General features: G+C 55.7%; 1 protein-coding gene across 1 annotated transcript in view; it reads left to right on the forward strand.

Annotated features, from left to right (window-relative positions):
- The window catches only part of TAF4 (TATA-box binding protein associated factor 4), a gene marked incomplete at its 5' end in the record, with an annotated part of 66963 nt that overhangs the window by 38969 nt on the left and 9225 nt on the right, over positions 1 to 18769 (forward strand). The window contains 11 exons of the mRNA XM_025865043.2: positions 2142 to 2261; positions 3021 to 3143; positions 4920 to 5009; positions 5583 to 5828; positions 7897 to 8044; positions 8427 to 8541; positions 10412 to 10581; positions 10882 to 11012; positions 11738 to 11863; positions 12320 to 12376; positions 12853 to 12972. Of these exons, the coding sequence (XP_025720828.1) occupies positions 2142 to 2261; positions 3021 to 3143; positions 4920 to 5009; positions 5583 to 5828; positions 7897 to 8044; positions 8427 to 8541; positions 10412 to 10581; positions 10882 to 11012; positions 11738 to 11863; positions 12320 to 12376; positions 12853 to 12972 (1446 nt within the window). The remainder of the gene's footprint in view (positions 1 to 2141; positions 2262 to 3020; positions 3144 to 4919; positions 5010 to 5582; positions 5829 to 7896; positions 8045 to 8426; positions 8542 to 10411; positions 10582 to 10881; positions 11013 to 11737; positions 11864 to 12319; positions 12377 to 12852; positions 12973 to 18769) is intronic.

Genomic DNA, 18769 nt, shown 5'->3' on the forward strand with positions numbered 1-18769 from the left:
GGGTGTGGCACCCATCGACCTGTCAGTGCTGGGACGAGGATGGGGGTCCCTTCTGAGAACGGGGCTCCCACTGCTTGTGTGCGCCATTGGGTGGGATTCTCACACCCTCTTCCTGCGAGGCACAGACAAGTGAGGGGTTGGGGCTTCCGGAACTGGCCTCAGGGCCTGCGTGCTGGCCACCTGGCTGCCCTGCCTCCCCCGCGGCCAGTGCCCTTTGCCAGGAACGAAGCCCAGGTCCAGAGACGTTACCTGTCAGCCTGTTGGGGTTGGTGTGCATGTTTGATCTTAAAATGGTGTCTTCATCTGTGGGAAGGAGAGTGCTCTGGAGCAGGCTCTGCGCCTTCTTGGTGGGTTGTTTGGCTAGTGCCAACGGCTCAGCGTCTGGTCTGGAAAGCTGAGAAGAGCGGTCGTGCACAGGCGCGGCTGGCCCCTTCTCTTAGAGGGGAGGGGACCCCCTGGTCGGGGCAGCAGGTGGCTCTGGGCAGCGCGGTCGGGGCAGCTGGAAGGAATGGGGTTCCGAGCTGTTCTGTTCTTCAGGTGTTTGTGCATGTCTGTCACGAATGCCCAGCGTGGGCCTCTGTGTGCTGGGCACCTGCCGGGAGCCGGGGGGCGCTGCCAGCAATGCTCATTGTCCTGCAGCCTCCACCGCGGTTTTGGGGGTAGGCACTGTTCCAGTTACCCGGAGGAAGTGGAGGCCGAGAGTCGCACGGGGTGGTTGCGGGGGGCAGGGGGCAGGAGCCGGCCCCGCCCCGGGGCTCCCGTCCCTCTGGTGGTACCTCGTCTTCAGGGGCTGTTCACAGGTGTCTGCGTGGGTGACGCTGCTCTCCGAAGCACCTGGAGGAGCACACGGGAGCTAAGTGGCAGACCTGTGTGTGGCCGGGGCCCCCCCAGGGACACTTTCCTGGGACGCGCTATGCGTCCTGGGCTCCGTGGGGTGGGCATGTCTGAGTTTCAGTTACAGTGAAACGCCACTTCTCTGGCAAGGTCCGGAAGCTCACCATCAGTTTTTGAGTCAAATTTAGTGGAAAGTGAATTTATCAAAATAGGCAGACACCGTCTCGGTGTCCTATAGGGAAACACGCATCTGTCGGACCGTCAGAAGGGAGCGTGAGGGGTGTATCTTGAGGTAGAGGGAAACCCTGACAGGATGAGAAGTGCCCCGCTCTTTCTGGGCGTCCAGAAGCGGCCCCACTGCCCCCGGCTGCCCCGTGCATCCTTCCACACTTTCTTCCTTGTAGCGTGTGTGCGGCAGTTCTGGTTGCAGGGTGGGCTGTGAGAACGCGCCGGGTGGGAGAGCGCATGGGCCGTGAGGAATGACGGGCCAGTGTCCGCAGCTGGGGGTCCCTGGGGGCTGGAGTGGACTTTGGCGAGGGCAGGCGCCCTGGCGGAGCAGACACACGGCACGTGGCTGTGCTCAGGGACGCTGTCTCCGCGTGCAGAAGCCACAAGAAAGTAACGTTGGGGAATTTGGAGAGACGATGAAGGCTACATTTATAAATTGGAAGTGTCTAGTGGGACAGACCAGTAAATATCGTCGTGATGGTTCACGTGGAATGAAACCTCGGGGACTCCCAGGGCGGCAGTTTGGGTCGCCAGAGATGTCCTTGGTGACCAGCCGCCCTTGGCCTCCATGAGTGTGTTCAGTATGTGCCCCTCCCTGCTCACACACACGCCCTTTCGGGGCGCACGTCTGCTCTGAAAGCCCCTTTCTGTGACGTTTCTTGGTGAGACCGGCTTGTGGAGAGCAGAGTGGCCAGTCTGGTGGCGGAGGCGCAGCCTACACCCCCCGCCCCAGAGGTGACACTGGTGACAACCTCACGTCCCCAGCCTTCCCTGTCTCCAGCCTCTGCACGAGCCAGGTGACGCATTTTCAGTTGTAGTTTCTCTGTTTTGCTTTTAGTTTTTGGGGAGAAAAGGTAATTTACACTGACCACCCTGACACAGGCTGGGCCCCGTGCTGGGCTTCCTGGCTCGCGGTCTTGGGCCAGGTGCACCATCTCACTTCCCTTGGCGCTCGGTCCGCTGCCCTGGGGGCTGTTGTCTGGGGCTCCACCTCTGTGGGGTCTTGTTGCCTTCTGGGGGACGTGAGGACCATCTCTGCAGAGCCTGTGGTCACCTTGGGCTCATTTGGACTCTCACAGCCTCAGCTGGTTCTGGGTGGTGCTGCCCAGACAACTTCCCTCGGGACGGCGACGGCTGTTCAGACGGGGACACCTCAGCGAACGGTCCCAGGGGCCACTACCACCTCCACAGCTGCCACGGTGAGTCCCCCCCCCCCCCCCGCGCCCCAGGGGTGGGAGAGAGGCTCGTGGAGGTGTCCTGCTGCCCTCACCTGCCCGCACACCCACCCGCCCACAGCCTCCCTTCCTCCGGGGCCTGGAGACCTTGGCCTCTCAGGTGGGGTGTGAGAGCAGCGGCCTCTGAGGGGCGGCGGGAAGACCCTGTCGCCCGCTGGGCTTTCAGGCTGCACAGGAGTTCACTGTGACAGGAGCCCAGACAGTGGCCTTTGAGGACGGGGCCCGTGTCTGTGGAGCAGCGCCACACCCCCGTTCTTCACACAGTAGCTTCCTGTGCACATGCGCATCTCGCAGCCCCGGGATCGCACTTGGTTTGGACTCTGCTCTCTCGTCTTGTTGCTCAGGGCTTTCCCTCATCTTCAGTAGCTATGTCATAATTTAATTCCTCTTACTGTGCACTTAAATAGACGTGAGCTTTTCTCCATGATAAAGCAACGTTATGCTGAACATCTTACGGGTTCCTCTGGGTTCCATTCGTGGCTGTTCACCCAGTGACGTTCCTGAGAGTCGAGCTGCTGGCTGGGTGAGGGGCGGACTTCGCTGCCCTCAGCTGGCATGTTTACTCCATCAGCAGCCCGTGAGAGTTACTGCGTTTTCTGGAAAGAACATTAGGGGATAAATACAGTCTTCTTATATACAGACGCGCATTTCACTTAACCCTGGCCCTGTGATGGAAATCTGTCTTAACGCTTTTTCACTTGTATCTTCTTAACTTGAATCCAGGAAACCATGGAAAACGTGAAGAAATGTAAAAATTTCCTGTCTACGTTAATAAAGCTGGCTTCATCTGGTAAACAGTCCACAGAGACAGCTGCTAATGTGAAAGAACTAGTACAGAGCCTACTGGTAAGAGTGCGGCCCTGAGCCCCTTGGCCTGAGAGCGTCTGTGGGACACACGGGGGGCCGCCGAGCAGGGCAAGTCCTGTCGCAGGTGTGTGTGGCCCAGCCGGGCGCTCGGCCCGGGCTGGCCGTCTGGGGGCTTCACAGAGAGGCTGCCACGGGGGCCAGTGCCCTGCGCCCTGACCCTTTGTGGCCTCACCACTTGCCAGCCTGGCCCGCTTCCCGGGGCGTCCCGTTGATGGCCACTGGAAAGTGTCCCGTCGGCCTCAGGAGCATTTTTAAACACCTGACAGGGCGTTTTACAGGCTTTCTCTCAGGTCTCTGCTTTACCTTCTGTAACGGGAGAGTTTCAGACCTGTCAGAAGCGGAAGGCAGAGTCTGGTGAAGCCCTGTGTCCTGTCTCTGCGCTTCCCCAGTGACCGAGTCACACCTGATCTGGCTGCTGCACCCCCCCCCCCCCCCGTCCCATACATATTGCGGCACGGAAGGGCACTTGTTAGAGATCACCACCGCACGTGATCAGCCTGCCAGCCCAGGGACCCTGGGGCTCTTGAGAGCCTGGTCGCCACACGTGGTACCGGCGCCTCCCCTGCTGCTTACAGCTTGTTCCAGCCACAGGGCTCTGTCAACTGCGGGCACTGCGGTTGATCCTTGGTCTCCTTTGGCCGGATGGTCCCTCCTTGCTCTTCTCTTTCCCTTTGAAATCTGTCTTGAGGAAACCTGGTGGTTTGATGTCTGGGCTTTTGGATGCTTTCTGTCTTTCTGCTGCTGGGGTTTTTCGGCTCAGGTTCTTGGCTCCCTGTGCCTGCCTTCCTGGTGCAGCCAGCTGGGAGTGGGTGGCAGAGGGGAGGCCCTCGGCCCCGGGGTGACAGCCTGAGGGACAGTCCTTCTCAGAGACGCCGCATCCTCCTCCGAGGGGCTGGCTCTGTGCCCCGCATGCAGCCCACGCTGGTTTTGGTCTAGAAGGAAAGAGGTTGTGCTCCCGCAAGCAAGTGATTGTTTCAGACCATATACTTAAATATTTTCAGGGAACTTAGAGATTGAAAAATGATCTTATCTCCCATGAGAAATATGAACTCCTGGCTTTTTGTTTGTTTTAATTGTAACAATTCTACCTTCTGATGAAAATTTCTAATGAAATAAATGTTTCTCTTTTTCATCCCCACAGTCCCTTGTCTGTGGCTCCCCCCCCCACCCCCGCCCTGCCAAGGGAGCTGGCTGGCTCTCTCCATCCCTTGCTTCCCAGATGGTCCAGCACTGCACCCCCATCTCCCCGCTGTGCTCCTGTCAGGGGGCCAGGACCCCCGCTCCACCCTTCTCATGGGACCTCTTGGCTTTCTGGACCCTGCTGGCTGCTCCCTCTTTGAATTTAGCATTAGCTAGCTCCGGGTTTGGCTGCTGGTGATATGCTGACGCCAAGGCCACAGGTCCAGCAGAGGCTCATGTTCTCCTGTGGGGACCCCAGGTGTCGGCCTCATCTCGAGGATGGCCCGTGATGTCCCATCCCTACCCACCTCTCTTTGCCTCCTGCCCTCAGACCACACTTGCTTTGGTTTCCAGAACAGAGTCATGCCCCCTCCTGTCTGGGCACTCGCTTTCCTCCGTGCCCTGGGCTTCCTCCTGGAGGCTTGGTGTGGGTCTTTGTGTCTCCTGACTTCTGCTGTGTTGTCCCCTGTGTTCCACCTAAGACCTGGCACACAGGACACCAGCACATGCTGAACAGAGAGATTGTGTGTTCACGTCTATTCACGGGAGAATTTCGTTGTGATTTTTGTTTTTAAGGATGGAAAAATCGAAGCAGAAGATTTCACTAGTAGATTATACCGAGAACTTAATTCTTCACCTCAACCTTACCTTGTGCCTTTCCTGAAGGTAATTGTGAACCCCCCGTGCAGCCCTGTGCACTGGCAGGTTGCAGTAGGCCTGTCGGAGGGGAGGAGGGGCATGCGGGTGTCCCCGCCGGGCTTGAGGGCTGAAAGTGCCCTGTGATGCTCATTAAGGTTCTTGTCAGGAGGCTCTTCTGTGCCATGTGAGGCCCCTGACCCCACACCTGCGGAGGTGCAAGGAGGTGCTCACCAGCAGGAGGGCTGATGGGCGGGGCTCACCAGTGAGGAGCAGGGCTCAGGGGCATCAGGTCGGCCCTCTTGAGTAAGCTTTGCCGTCATGACATTCTTAAGAGCATTTCAGATCTACTGCTTTTCTCTTTCTCTTTTCTAAACAAATTTTATTTGGTTCTTACGGAGCATGATCCTGCTTGGTGATGTCGGGCTTGGGGGTCCGTGAGTGTCAGATGCCAGCACCAACATCAGGGCAGAGGCGTCAAGGCTCTAAAATTGGCCTGGTTGAGCTTGAGGCTTGTTTCTCGGAGTTGCAAGTTTCTGGGTTTGTGAGGAAGGAACCCAGTGCCCGAGCCGCCGCCGACCCCGTGTCTGTCTTTCCGCCCAGAGGAGCTTGCCCGCCTTGAGACAGCTGACCCCCGACTCCGCAGCCTTCATCCAGCAGAGCCAGCAGCAGCCGCCGCCCGCCTCGCAGGCCACCACCGCGCTCACGGCCGTGGTGCTGAGCAGCTCGGTCCAGCGCACAGCCGGGAAGACGGCAGCCACCGTGAGCAGCGCTCTCCAGCCCCCTGTCATCAGCCTCACGCAGCCCACACAGGTTGGCGTTGGCAAGCAGGGGCAGCCCACGCCGCTGGTATGAAGGCGAGAGCCTTGCCTGCCCTCCCCCCCACCCCCGCCTGCCTCTTAAACACACTGGCCACGGCGCAGGGAAGCCGCCTCCCAGTAGGCAGGAAATCTCCCGTCAGGGGAAGTGCGGGTGCTACCTGAGTAGTTCAGGCATGAAGTAGAGGCCGAGGCCCTGCAAGTTGGTGAGTGAGTTCTCAGGAAGATGAAATAAGCACGTTGGCTCTTAACCCACTGGTCTGTTACCCGTATCGTTTGCGGGTATTTGTGGCTTAAATGAACATGGTGTGTTTGTAGTGAATCTTTAGCAGGGTGTTACCTTTGATTAGGAGCATTGCCCCAAGACAGAAAACAGCGTGTGCCTGGTGATGGTGCATCAGGCAGAGGGTGCTAGGCCTTTTGTCTCGCGGCCTCGAACCCAGCTCTGCATCCGCTCTTTGGGCCTCAGTGAGATAAAGCTACATGTTACTGACGGCTGATTTACCGTGTGGGTCCAGTTTTCTGAGTTCTGTAGCTGGAAAAGGGAGGTCTTTGCTGGGAAGAGTTGCATTTTAAATGTGCTGGGCAGCTGGGCTCCCCAAACGTAGAAAGGTAGTTGACTTTTTTTTTTTTTTTTAAACTTTCAAGGGGATTTAGTTCCTCTACAGTTAAAAAACCTGCACAGCTCAGGCTCCCTTGTCACTTGATAGTGGGCTGTAGAATGTATCTTACTGTAGTGGCCACTTAAGAACAGAGTGAGCGACCAGAGTCCGTTAGGCTGTTTGCCCACTTGCTCGCGTGAAAGCCTCTGTCTTTGCATTGACTGGTGGATGAGAGCATCTCACCTGCGGGGCTGGGAACTTCGGTGCGGGGCATGGGGCCGGGCGAAGGTGTGCGTGAGAAGTCAGGGCTCCCTCACGTCTTTTTCACACCGAGGGGAAGAGATTTTTAAGTACAGGACTGCCCTCACCACTGGGGCTAATTTACGTAAAAGGTGCGGTCTCTCGGTGGGTGGTCGTCTTTCCTTGAAAGGTGAGTCTTAGGGCGTGGTTGTGAACGACCTGACCTGTGTTTGTGGTTTATGGTCAGAGGCTGTCCTGATCAGCAGGGTTGCTTCTACATTCCGCTTCCCTGGTCCTGCCAGACGTGCTGTGCCTGTTTGGGGGGATAGCAGTGTGGTCAGGCCCGAACCTGGCCCATTCCCTGCCTCGAAGCCTGTAGAGACGCAAACGGGAGGCTTTTCCCTGAGTTTATGGCAAAACCTGACACGCACATCTTGAGGCCATAGCTGTCTTGACTCTCCTTTATGGTGTGAGTTTTCGTAGGTTTGTTGCCGAGATAGTTTGGTTGCAGGGCACTGCCCCGTCCCCTCAGTGAGTGTCCCGTAGTCCAGGGCATACGCAGCAGGTCACCTTTGTAACATTTAGAAACAATTGTTTCTCTGGCCCCAGAGGTTTTGGGCCAGGCGGTGTCTCCCCAGCTCGGGGAGTGCTGCTTGTGCAGGACGCAGCACTAGGCCGGGCGCAGGGCCTTACACGGCTGGCACCTTGAGCAGGGCAGAGGTGGGAGCGCACTCCAGCTGACAGGGCTCCAGGCAGGGCGGTGCCGCGCCGCGCAGGCCTGGGATAAGGGGTAGCAGGGACATGGCCGGGGCTAGACTCTGCTCTGAGGGCGTCTCCCCGAGCGCAGCCTCGGGTGGTGAGTGCGGGCAGGTCCCCATGGAGAGGTGGTCTGAGAAGCTCTTCCTTGACTGCGGAATTCAGGGCAGGACTTGGGAAATCTGACCTCCCCCTGGTGTAAAAGGCAGCGCACTTCTTAGAGACGGATGTGGAGAAAACGTGCCCTGCAGCCCCCAGCAGTGGTATCCCCTGCGCTGAGATTTGTGGGGGAAGGCGTATTCCATGCTGGACTACTGAGTCAGCCTGCCTCCTCCCTGCAATGACCTCAGGACCTCAGGCCCCATGTGCAGATCTGCCTCAAGAACTTGCCTCTCGTGTGGCGCCTGACGCGGGTGTGCCGGTCCTGGCGGGGCCCTGGCCGGGGACGGGTGCTGGCGGCCCTGGGGGAGTTGTGTTGATGGGCCGGCGGCTCTGCCTCAGGTGATCCAGCAGCCGCCCAAGCCCGGAGCGCTGATCCGCCCGCCCCAGGTGACGCTGACGCAGACACCCATGGTCGCGCTCCGGCAGCCTCATAGCCGCATCGTGCTCACCGCGCCCCAGCAGATCCAGCTGAACCAGCTGCAGCCAGGTGAGGGCCCCCCGTTTGGTGCCGTTACCTGCACGTGGAGCCCTGAGCGGCCATCACCTCCTGGCCTCGGTCGGGGGGGGGGGGCGTCCAGAGTCAGATACGGTTAGCGCTGCTGGCTTATGTCCCAAGCCTCTCCTGCACTTGAAAAAGCGTGATGAGTTTCAGGAGAGTAAGTGCTTGAGAGGCTGTTCTGTGGCCTATGATTTCGGTCGGGAGTCCGGCGTTTTTACCGGCTTTGTCGTGGCCGGTGAGCGGTGATGCCCTCCCCTCCGGCCAGCAGGGTCCGGAGCAGCGGTGGTGCCTCCCAGCAGAGCCTGCGGTGGCTTCTGCAGAGTGTGCCCCAGCGTGTTGGTGGGTATACCGTTGGTGTCTTGTGTTGCAGTCCCTGTGGTGAAGCCCGCTGTGCTACCTGGAACCAAAGCTCTCTCTGCCGTCTCGGCTCAAGCAGCTGCTGCGCAGAAAAACAAACTCAAGGAGCCTGGGGGAGGCTCATTTCGGTAAGGAGTGGGCCTGCACACACTGAGCAGAGCGACCCCGGGGTGCATGGCGGGGCGGGAGCCTGTGTCCCGGGGCCGGCCTTGCCTGAGTGGCACCAGCTGCTCTAATTTCGATACCGTATTCTTTCCATGCTTCATTTTGACCTTTGTGTACACGTTTTCCCACGGAGTTAGTATGGGGAGGTTTGCTGTGGACACGTAGCAGGAAGTAAACCAGTGTTCTTTGGCGTATGAACTAATAGAAAACCTGTCGCTGTGATGTTGCGCGTCAGTATTTTGAGTACATCACGGCTATAGAGCAGAACGCTTCACTTGCCCTTCTTTAACTTCCAGAAATGCTGTACTGTGGGCTCTTGATGAGCAGCCAGGCAAGGGGCTACGTGTCAGGGACACGCGGTACACAGGCTGTAGAGCTGACGTGGATAATGGGGAAGCAGCAGGAAAGGGCGTGTGTCTCGGGGGTTTTCACGGGGCTGCCCCCTCCCAGATGGCATCCCTGAAGCTGTTGGCTGGTGGAGCAGGGTTGGCGTGGGGAGGGTGCTGTGCCTGGGCGGTCTGGCACGGAGGGCCAGCCCCCGGTGGGGCGGGAAGGGGGTCCGCCTGCAGGTCAGAGAAGTAAGAGAGCAGAGGCCGCTGGGAACCCTGCTGTCTTCCTGCAGGGGCAGGGAGTTAGGGCGGTCTCTGCAGTGCTGTGCTAGCTCGGGGTTCAGCGTCTGGACACCGGGGGAAGGAGACAAAGCTCCTTGCCCTGGGCACTGGAGGCACCTGGGGTGGTGGCGAGCACACCCAGCGCTCAGACCATGTCTTCTGAGAGCCGTTCTGTTCTCATGATCCAGACACCTTAGAAGGGCTGGCTCTGGGGTCTCTGCAGTGTGAGCTGGTGCATCTTGTTAGGTCAGAAAGCAGTGCTGGGGTGGATGGGCACGCGGTGGAGCTGACAGAAGTCGCCTGGAAGGGCGTCCTTTCCCCCGCCTGTGTGTGTAGTGACAGACTGCTACCCGCTGAGATGGGAAAGCACGAGTCCATGGGAACGAATAAACGGGAAGCTTAGGGGAAAAGGGGAAACCAGCAGGGACCCCCGAGGGTTGGAGCTCGGAGCTCATCAGGAAGGGACCAAGGAAACCCAGCCTGTGTGGGGCTGTGGGACATTCCTGTCATGAGGGGAGGGGACATCAGTCAAATGGGGACACAGACGTGCTGCAAGACGCCTGGCCTGTGGCCTTGCAGGTGTCACGGGCACGAGAGCCAAGGAAAGGCTGAAGAATGTTCCAGGCTAAGGAGGCTGAAGAGCCACGCGGAGGGGCTGTGAGCGTGGCTGGCAGCCTGCTCTGCAGAGGTCGCCCGGCTGCTCCGTAGGGGACGCCCTTGGGCGCAGGGAGCACACATGGGGTGTTCAGGGTGGGGCGCGGGGAGTCAGGTTGGCAGCTTCCCTGCAGGTGATTCGGGAAGAAGAGAGCCCTGCACCCCGTATTCCCGCTTTTCCATAACTGTGACTGTTTTACGAATAAATTAATGCTCTTTGATTTTTTAAGAAAGGTTTCACTTGGAAGAAACTCCTGGGAGCTGTGAGGACAGTGTTGCTGGGTTTTGCTCCCTCAACTTAGTCCTGCCTGGGGAGCCCTCTGCACATGTCCTCATGCCAGAACTTGTGCGGCTTTAACTCCTGGCGGGTCTTCCTTTAAAAGAACAGTTTCAGAGAAGATCGCTAGGCCTCCTTGTTCCGGGGACAGCGCAGTGCAGGCGGGAGCTGCTGGGACGCATGCCTGGAGGGGCGTCCGCATGCTTTCTACCACAGGGTCCCACTAGGTTATGCCCCCCGAGTACACCTCCTGACGTGCCCCTTGCTCAGTCAGCATTGTCTTCTCTGAAGGGATGACGATGACATCAATGATGTGGCCTCGATGGCGGGAGTAAACCTGTCGGAAGAAAGTGCACGAATATTAGCCACGAACTCTGAATTAGTGGGCACCCTGACACGGTCCTGTAAGGACGAAACCTTCCTCTTACCAGCGCCTTTACAAAGAAGAATCTTAGAAATAGGTATGTGGGCGCGCTGTGGCCGTCCCCCGACCTCTGGTGTGCCCGCGTGGCTGTAGTCCTCCGTGGAGCTGCCCTCTGCTGATGGCTCCCTGGCGGGGCACGTAGGCCCCAGCGAACATGCCTGGTGCCTTGTTCCCCCTTTTGCCCATGTCCTACGTGGTTGATGCCAGTGGTTCTCAGGTAGTGGCAGTGATGTAGACCACCCCCTCCCACCCAGAGGGCCTGCTTGGGCTGCCCTCACGTTGCTCTGAGCAGTGGACGAGAGAACAGCGACGTTTGTAAAGTGTTGCCTACCCCCAGGTAAAAAACACGGCATCACGGAGTTGCATCCAGACGTAGTGAGTTATGTATCCCACGCCACCCAGCAGAGGCTACAGAACCTTGTAGAAAAAATATCAGAAACGGCTCAGCAGAAGAACTTCTCTTACAAGGTAACACGCTGTTCTCCTGAAGAGGCCGCGCTTGCCGTGGACTCAAAGTCAGCACTGCTGGGAAGCCTCTTCCCGCACCAGGCGTGGGGGGGCGGCACGGGAATGCTTCTTGGAACTACATTTTGGGGGGAGATGCCGCCTCTCTTAGCCCACGGTGGTCTCGGGCGCTGTGTGCCCTGGCTGGGGAAGGAAGCCTGGCTTGCATGAGGATGCACGGCAGGGGTCTAGCCTGGGTTGGGGCTGGGGCAGACGTGGCTTGTCCAGCCTTGGAGGTCGCAGAGCCTCTGCCAGTTCTACCCTGTGCCCCTGCGGCCTCGAGCTAGCCCTGCAGACCGAGTGGCTCTGGTTCACACCTGCTGCTGTGACTCGGACCACTGTCCTGTTTTGTGGAGGGTCCAGGGGGTCGGCTGCGGGGCCGGGTCCGCCTTCCTCTTCCCTCCCTCACACGAGTACAAGTCGGAGGGGCCCAACTGAGTGAGGCTGGTGCTGTTGGAGTGGCAGTTAAAGAATCAAATGATACCGACGTGTGTAAGGTGGAAACCCCCCTGAGCCCTAGCACAGCTCTCCTGACACTCACTTGTCTGCGTGTTAACACGCAGGCCGTCTGGGGACGAGGGGTTGGGTGCGTGGAGGTTCTGTAGGACTTGCTTTGGGAGGTGGGCTGGTGTGTAGCCTGCTCAACCCAGTCCTCAAATTTATGACCATGTTTTTTTACCTTTTTGTAGGATGACGACAGATACGAGCAGGCAAGTGATGTCCGGGCTCAGCTCAAATTTTTTGAGCAGCTCGACCAAATTGAAAAGCAGAGGAAAGATGAGCAGGAGAGAGAAATCCTTATGCGAGCGGCCAAGGCAAGTACCTGCACCTCACTGGGCAGGGCTGTTCCCTGCCCTGGGCACCCGCGCACATGCGGGGCTCCGGGAGGCCAGCGTGGTGTTGGGGGGCTGGCCCTGCAGAAAATGTGATGTGTGTGATTTAGGAGGGGGCCGCGGGTGGGATGTGGACCTGAGTCCAGGTCCCTGCGGGCCGTCCTGGCACACCATCTGTCAGGTTCCTGTGCCTGGTGGGCATGGTGATGACCGCCTCTGTGCTCTTCTCCAGTGGGATTGATTTTCTTAAGAATAATGGTTGTTTTTTCCCATGACGTGCAGGCTGAATTTTCATCTTCTGGCTGTAAATAAGCATTTAAAAATGTAGTATACGTTCTGTTGTATGATCTGGATATTATATTGTGAATAAGATAGCATGTTTGTTAGATGATAGACATTTAGATCATAATTTGTTTTTGTTTTTACTTTAAAAAATAGTCTCGATCCAGACAAGAAGATCCAGAACAATTAAGGTTGAAACAGAAGGCAAAAGAGGTAAGCTCTTTTAGTAAAAAAATCTTTACTATATGCTTGGAATATGCTTGGAAATAGATTCTTTTTTTTTTTTTTTAAAGATTTTATTTATTTGACAGAGAGAGACGGAGAGGGAATAGGTTCTTATGTAACCTAATTGTCCAGCCAAAGAAAGGGGAAGAAAGGTGGCATTTCTGTGACAAAGCGATAGATGTTTGCAGAGGTGTGGACACTGTGTCCTCCTCAGGGTGACAGTAATTTCTCATTGCGTGCCTTTAGCCTTTACACGTACACAGTTTGTTGTATTTTCTGAGCTTCTCAAGATGAGCATCTGTTTTGGTTTATGATTTTTCTGATTGTAGGATAAGCTTAACCGTTATAGTCAAAACAGTGAAGAAATTTTAATTTAGACAATTTCCAAAGATCCTTTGCTGTTACTTTTGTAGTAAAAGGTAACATGCAGGAAATGACAGTCTCGTTTCTCTTTTAAAACGAAGATGCAGCAACAAGAGCTGGCTCAGATGCGGCAGCGTGATGCCAACCTCACCGCCCTCGCCGCCATCGGGCCCAGGAAAAAGAGGAAAGTGGACTCCCCAGGACCGGGCTCGGGGACAGAGGTACGCAGCGCAGCAGCGCTCGAGGGCATGCGGGGCCTGGGAGCACCTCTTGGCTCAGCTCCAGGTGGGCGGACACACCCGAGGACCGGCATTCTTGCGTTTACATGTGGCTCTCCTTTGGAATATTTGTACGACATTCACGTGGGCTTGTCATGGAGATGCCGTGAGCTGGCGGTTCTGTCCGAGAGGAGGTTTGCTGGCCGGGGTAGGGTGCCGCGAGGTTGGACCGCCGGTGGAGGGAGCGCAGGCAGACTCTGTTGGAAGGGTGGCCTGGAGCAGCACGCGTGACGCAGGCCTGGAGGAAGGAAAGGGGCCCTTGCCCATTTCTGTTTGTCTGATTTTGTTAGTTTCTTGTTTTGTTCGTTGTGATATCTTTACCTAGTTACAAACCCAACCTTAGGATGTTGTTACTTTTGCTTAGATTGTCACTAATTTTTTAAGTAAATTATGAGAAGAAAGCACACTTGGCCTTTCCCACTGACACGAGGTCACGGCTTCCGGCGGTGCGGTGCTGGTCCGGGCTTGCACTAGCAGCGTTTCCCTTGGCCTGAAGGGCAGCACCCAGCGTTTCTTGTGTGGTACGCTGATGATGGGTTCTCTTGACTTCTGTTTACTCGAAAGGGCCAGTGTTTCTCCTTCAATTTCGAATATTTTCCCTGAATATAAAATTCTGGGTTGACAGTGTTTTTCTCATTTAAGATTTCTCTCTCTCTTTTTTTTTTTTGAAGATTTTATTTATTTATTTTTTATTTGACAGAGAGAGACACAGCGAGAGAGGGAACACAAGCAGGGGGAGTGGGAGAGGGAGAAGCAGTCTTCCCGCCGAGCAGAGAGCCTGATGTGGGGCTCGATCCCAGGATCCTGGGACCCTGACCTGAGCCGAAGGCAGACGCTTAACGACCGAGCCACCCAGGCGCCCCTAAGATTTATTTTCTTCTACGTTGTTGGATAAGCTGAGTGTATCCAGATAGATGGCATTTAATTTTTGGGAAGGACACACTAAGGATATGTGCGCCCAAGGACTGGGCACCCTTCATACTCTGCACTTTCTCGCCTGTTCCCTGGGCCCCTCTGTCTTACCCCTGACGTCTTTCACTTCTCCAAGGACACTCCCACTTGAATGCTGGGCTGTCTTGTTCCAGATCACAAAAAAGGTGGGAGGTTTCCCAGCGTGTTTCCCAAAATTGCAAAACTCTTATTCTTAAATCTGAGAAATAGTTGTAATATCTGTTTGACCATCATTTTCCTGTGAAAGGGGCAGCTCTGTTGTCTTCCTGGCCCCACTGAGGTTTACGCTTGTGCCCTGCACCTGCTGTTTCTCCCTTCTCTGGCTGCTTTGAGATTATCTTCTCAATTTCTAGAAGTTTGTCTGGATTGTGTTTGGACTGGGTTCTCTTGACATTTAGCCTGCTCGGGGTTCTTTGATGTGTAGGTCAGTGTTTTTCCTCAAATTTGGGACATTATGGCCTTTATTTCTTCAAAAATTTTTTTCCTGCTGCAGTCTGTTTTTTCTGAGTGGGGTTTCCAATTACACGTATGTTGGACCTGATGATGTTGCCCTTGGGTCTCTGACACTGTTCAGTTTTCTTTCATTTTTCTTCTCTGTGTCCTCACAAGGACAGTCTCTCCTCGTATAAATCTTCAGACCCCCTGACCACACGGGGTTGTGTCGTTGGCAGAGGCAGCCGTGAAGCCGCCCAGTGAAGCTCTCACTCGCTGGTGTGTTTGTGACTCCAGGTGTCTAGTCGGTCTCTCTTAGGTTTTCTGACTCTGCTAAGATTCCTTGTCTGCTCACATATTGAGAGCACATCTCCTGGGGCATCATGCCTTTGGCCTGTGTTTAAAAGCTGATTTAGTGCATTTTCGAGGCCAGCATCTGGGCTGCCTCAGCGTCAGTCTCTGGTCCCTGCTTTTCTCCCCAGCGGTGGGTCTCGTGTTCCTGTTTCTTTGCATGTCTAGTGATTGTTGCTCAATGCTGGATATTGTGGAGGACAGGAGGAGAGACCAGCTTTGTCTTCTTCTCAAGAGTGCTGGTTTTTGTTTCAGCAGGCGGTATCTGGACTTGTATGCTTTGTTTTTCACTTTGGTGTTGGTGCCCCTGGGACCTGGTAGGAATCCCCTGCACACTCCGCCTTCCCTGTCCCCGTTTGGTCTTAGGCTTTGTCGGGGTGGCTTTTATTCTCGGGAGTAAGCTTTCCTCCCAGGGAAAGCTTTTATTTCCCCTCCCAGGGAAAGGCTTTTATTCTCGGCTGGGTGGGCTGGGTGGGCTGGGTGCCAGGGTGGGAGCAGGGTCTTTCTCCTCGGGTGGGCTGGGCTGCGACGTGGCCCATCGTAGCCTGCACACATTCTTCACTCACCGCTGAGGTCGTGCGTGGTCTAGCTGTCACGTCTTTGCCTCTGTCCCTTTCACCCTCCCTCGGCGTTCTTTCCTTGAGTGGCTGTGTATTTAGCACTGGTGGTGTCTGTGCAGTCCTTTTGGTTTTCTGAGTCTCATTCTCTGCCACAGTCTTCGGGAGGGTTTGTGGGGACAACATCCCCAAGTTCTTACACGCGGATGACAGTTTGTGTCCTGTGTACCTAAAGATCTGTGTCAATGGCCTTGAAATCCTTGGCTCCCATTTTCTTTACTCGAGAACCATAACTGTTTTACCTTGGGTATTTATTCCTGGCATGAAGTGTTGCTCTTCAAGCCTGATGATGGTCTAATTTTATTTTTCTTGTATATCATGCGTTCTTTTTGCCCAAAGGATTTTTTTTTTTTTTTTAAGAGTCTTTAATTTTACTTGGAATTGGTTATCCTGGGTTGAGTCCCTCCAACAGCAGTTTGAGGTGTGCTTTTATTTGGGAAAACCTTCTCTCCTGTTGGGTTTACCTGGCTTCCTCTTTGGGGCTCCCAGCTGTGGGACGTTGTGCTGACTTTGCCGTCGGCATCCGTGCTTCCCTCCAAGCCGCTCCTGCCTCAGGGGGCCTCTCTCGGGCGCGAGGCTCTGCTCTTGTGCTCTGGCCTTCGTTCCTCAGTCCCCTTTCTCATTTTTCCTGACTCTGGCACCTCCTCAGTTCTGCGGATTCCAGCTTATGTTGTTTTCTCATGACGGCTACCATTTTCTTAATATGTTTTAAGTTGTTTTATGGTAGAACAGTACAGTTCCGGTCTGTTTTTTTAATACGCATTCACGGTGTTTCCCGTTGTCTGTTGGGATGTCATTCATCCTCCTTACCTTCTTTTTCCTAGTACTGACTCGTGTGGGATTTGGTCTTAGTGCTCTCCTGTTCTCCTTTCATGTGAATTTAGTTTTCTTGAACTTTTAAGAGGAGGAGGTGTCTGAGGTTGTCTGTGAACCACTCGGAGCCCCTCTGACGTGGTCTTTGTGTGGTGATGGAGGCGCGGCTGCTTGTCTCTCAGGCCCACGGCACTGCTCCCCTCCCCGCTGTGTTCCCAGACTGCCCTTGGTCTCCACTGCCTCTGTCCCGCTAGCCTTCGATATCCCGCCTCACAGTCTTGTCTGCGTGAGGCCCTCAGCCGCTGCCTGCCTTTCTGAAGGCCTGCTGGCTCCTGGGGTTTCCAGGCCTGGTGGTGCCTGTTGATGTTTCTCTAGCTTGTCCTGCACGGTTTTGTGGTACCATTCAGGCTTGTGGCTGCCTGAGGCTTATCTCCGCTGACTTTGCTCTAAGTACCGTCTTCTTGTTTTAGGTTTTGTCGTCTGGTTGTGTAAGTCTTACGTGGGCCTTTGGGAAGATCAAGAAACTGCTGCCCCTGTTGCTGCCTTCCCAGAATGTAGTGATTTACTTTAAAAAATACAGCCTTTTTTAATTGAAAATAGTTTCAACCTGCAGAGAGGTTGGAGGAGTAGCACACAGAACTCCATTAGTTTAGATTCTTGGTTCTGAACGTTGCATCCCATGCACCTCATCACGGTGTCTCACGTGTGCGTGCGTGGGAGTGTGTGTACTACGCGTATGTACCGTACATAGTCTTCCTGTGATGGGATGTCCTGCACACCCGAAGGTCGGCACTGTGAGGCACTGTCTGGCACGATGCCCCACAGCCTCCCAGGCAGGAAGTCCTTTCCCCCCACCTGCTCCCACCTCGCCTGCAGCCCGGCAGCATCTTTGGCTCCCAGCAGGGATGTGTGGGGCATCCGGCTGGCACGCCGCATGATTCTGTCTGAATGTGCCCGTTCTGGACAGTGCTGAAGAGGATGGGATTGTGTGTGTAGGTGACCCTCCGGCTGGGTCTGGTGACTGGCAGAGACGCCTCCGTCTCGGTGGGTACCCTGTTGTTGAGTCCGTACATCAGGAGGCCTGCGTGTGGGGACCTTCCTGCTGACCCGCACCATGGTCACAGCTTCACTCGGCTCAGCCACGTTCTCCAGGGTCGTCTCTGTGGTTCCGCCAGCGTTTGTTGGCATTTAGTAAGGAGATGTTCCAGGATTATGCAGATGCTGCCCCTCCTCCAGCCTCAGCATCCGTTGCTGACGCCCGCCAGCCTCCACGGCCACTGTCAGAGGTGCCAGTGGTGCCTTCTGCGTTTGCTAGTTGTCTTCTGCGTACGAAGAGCTCTCCCTCCTCCGTCCATCCGTTTGTTGGCTCACCACAGTGGCAGGGACCATGGACACCTGTTGTGTTCAGTGGGTTGTAATCAATACTCTCATTATTTCTAGATGTGGGCAGTGGAAGCTCCTTCAAGCTGGTTTTTATATCCTTTTGAAGTGTCTCCCTCGTTGTTGAAAGCATCCTGGTCTGACTGGCATGAGTGGCGTCCCGGAGCCTCTGGTGCTTCCCTGCCCCTCCAGCACTTTGCCAGGAACCTGGTTCCCTTCGGGGAGGGGGGGATGGCGTGTGGAAGCCGGGCTCTGAGCTCTGTGTGTGCTGGATGCTGTGGGACTCCCTGTTTCCAGGCCCTGGGGGCGCTCGTGCAAGTACAGGTGCGCACGCGTGCGTTACCACCCTTCCTGCGTCCAAGACAGCCCTCTGCACTCCTGTCAATTCTCTGGTGGTAGTCTGCACGCAGGGCTGCTTCCCAGCCTCCCCCTCTCCTTGCTTGTGAGAGCTTGGGTTCCCGTTTTCCTGGCGGATCTGGCCTTCTGCTCACGGGACCAGCTCCCTGGCCGCTTTGGCTGCTGGGGTCTTGGTGCTGGGAGGGGTGGGAGGCAGACGGGAAGAGCGCGTTGACTAACTTTGACGTGGGTGTTAGGATCTGTCCAGAGTGCGTGCTGCAGAGTAGGAAAAGCATATGCTTCCAGACCCGCAGGGAGAGCTGGGCGCGGGGCAGCACCTGGCGGTGAAAGCGCGGCACCCCGTGCGACACAGTGGAGGGAAACGGGTCGCCAAAGACTGTTTGGGGGGGCTCCTCCACACTGTCGCTTTGCGGGCTCTTGGGCTTAGGGGGTGCTTCTGCCCTTCTTCACCAGAGTAGTGCTCAGCTCCTTAGCTCCTTTTTTTAGTTTAGGAGTATTTCCTTGGGATACGTCTTATTAAAAAAACTGTTTATTTTGAACTAATTTTAGACCCACGGAAGAGTTAGGGAAATACTAGAGTGCTTCTGTGAGCCCCTGCACTCCGCCAATATGAGTCACCGGTGTGATAGGCTGTTGGCAAGACCTTATCTGATTCTGTTTTTCAGAATTTAATTTTTTAAAAATTATAATGAGCTTTACGTTTTAGAGCAGTTTTAGGTTCAAAACTGAGTGAAAGTACAGAGGTTTCCCGCGTGCCCGCTGCCCCCACACGCACGGCCTCCCTGTCGTCCACATCACTCACCGGAATGGTGTAGGTCGCACAAGGATGAGCCTACACG

This window comes from Callorhinus ursinus, unplaced genomic scaffold, assembly GCF_003265705.2.
Source record: "Callorhinus ursinus isolate GAN/ISIS: 27379988/994484 unplaced genomic scaffold, GSC_fseal_2.0 scaffold89, whole genome shotgun sequence".
Lineage (NCBI taxonomy): Eukaryota > Metazoa > Chordata > Mammalia > Carnivora > Otariidae > Callorhinus > Callorhinus ursinus.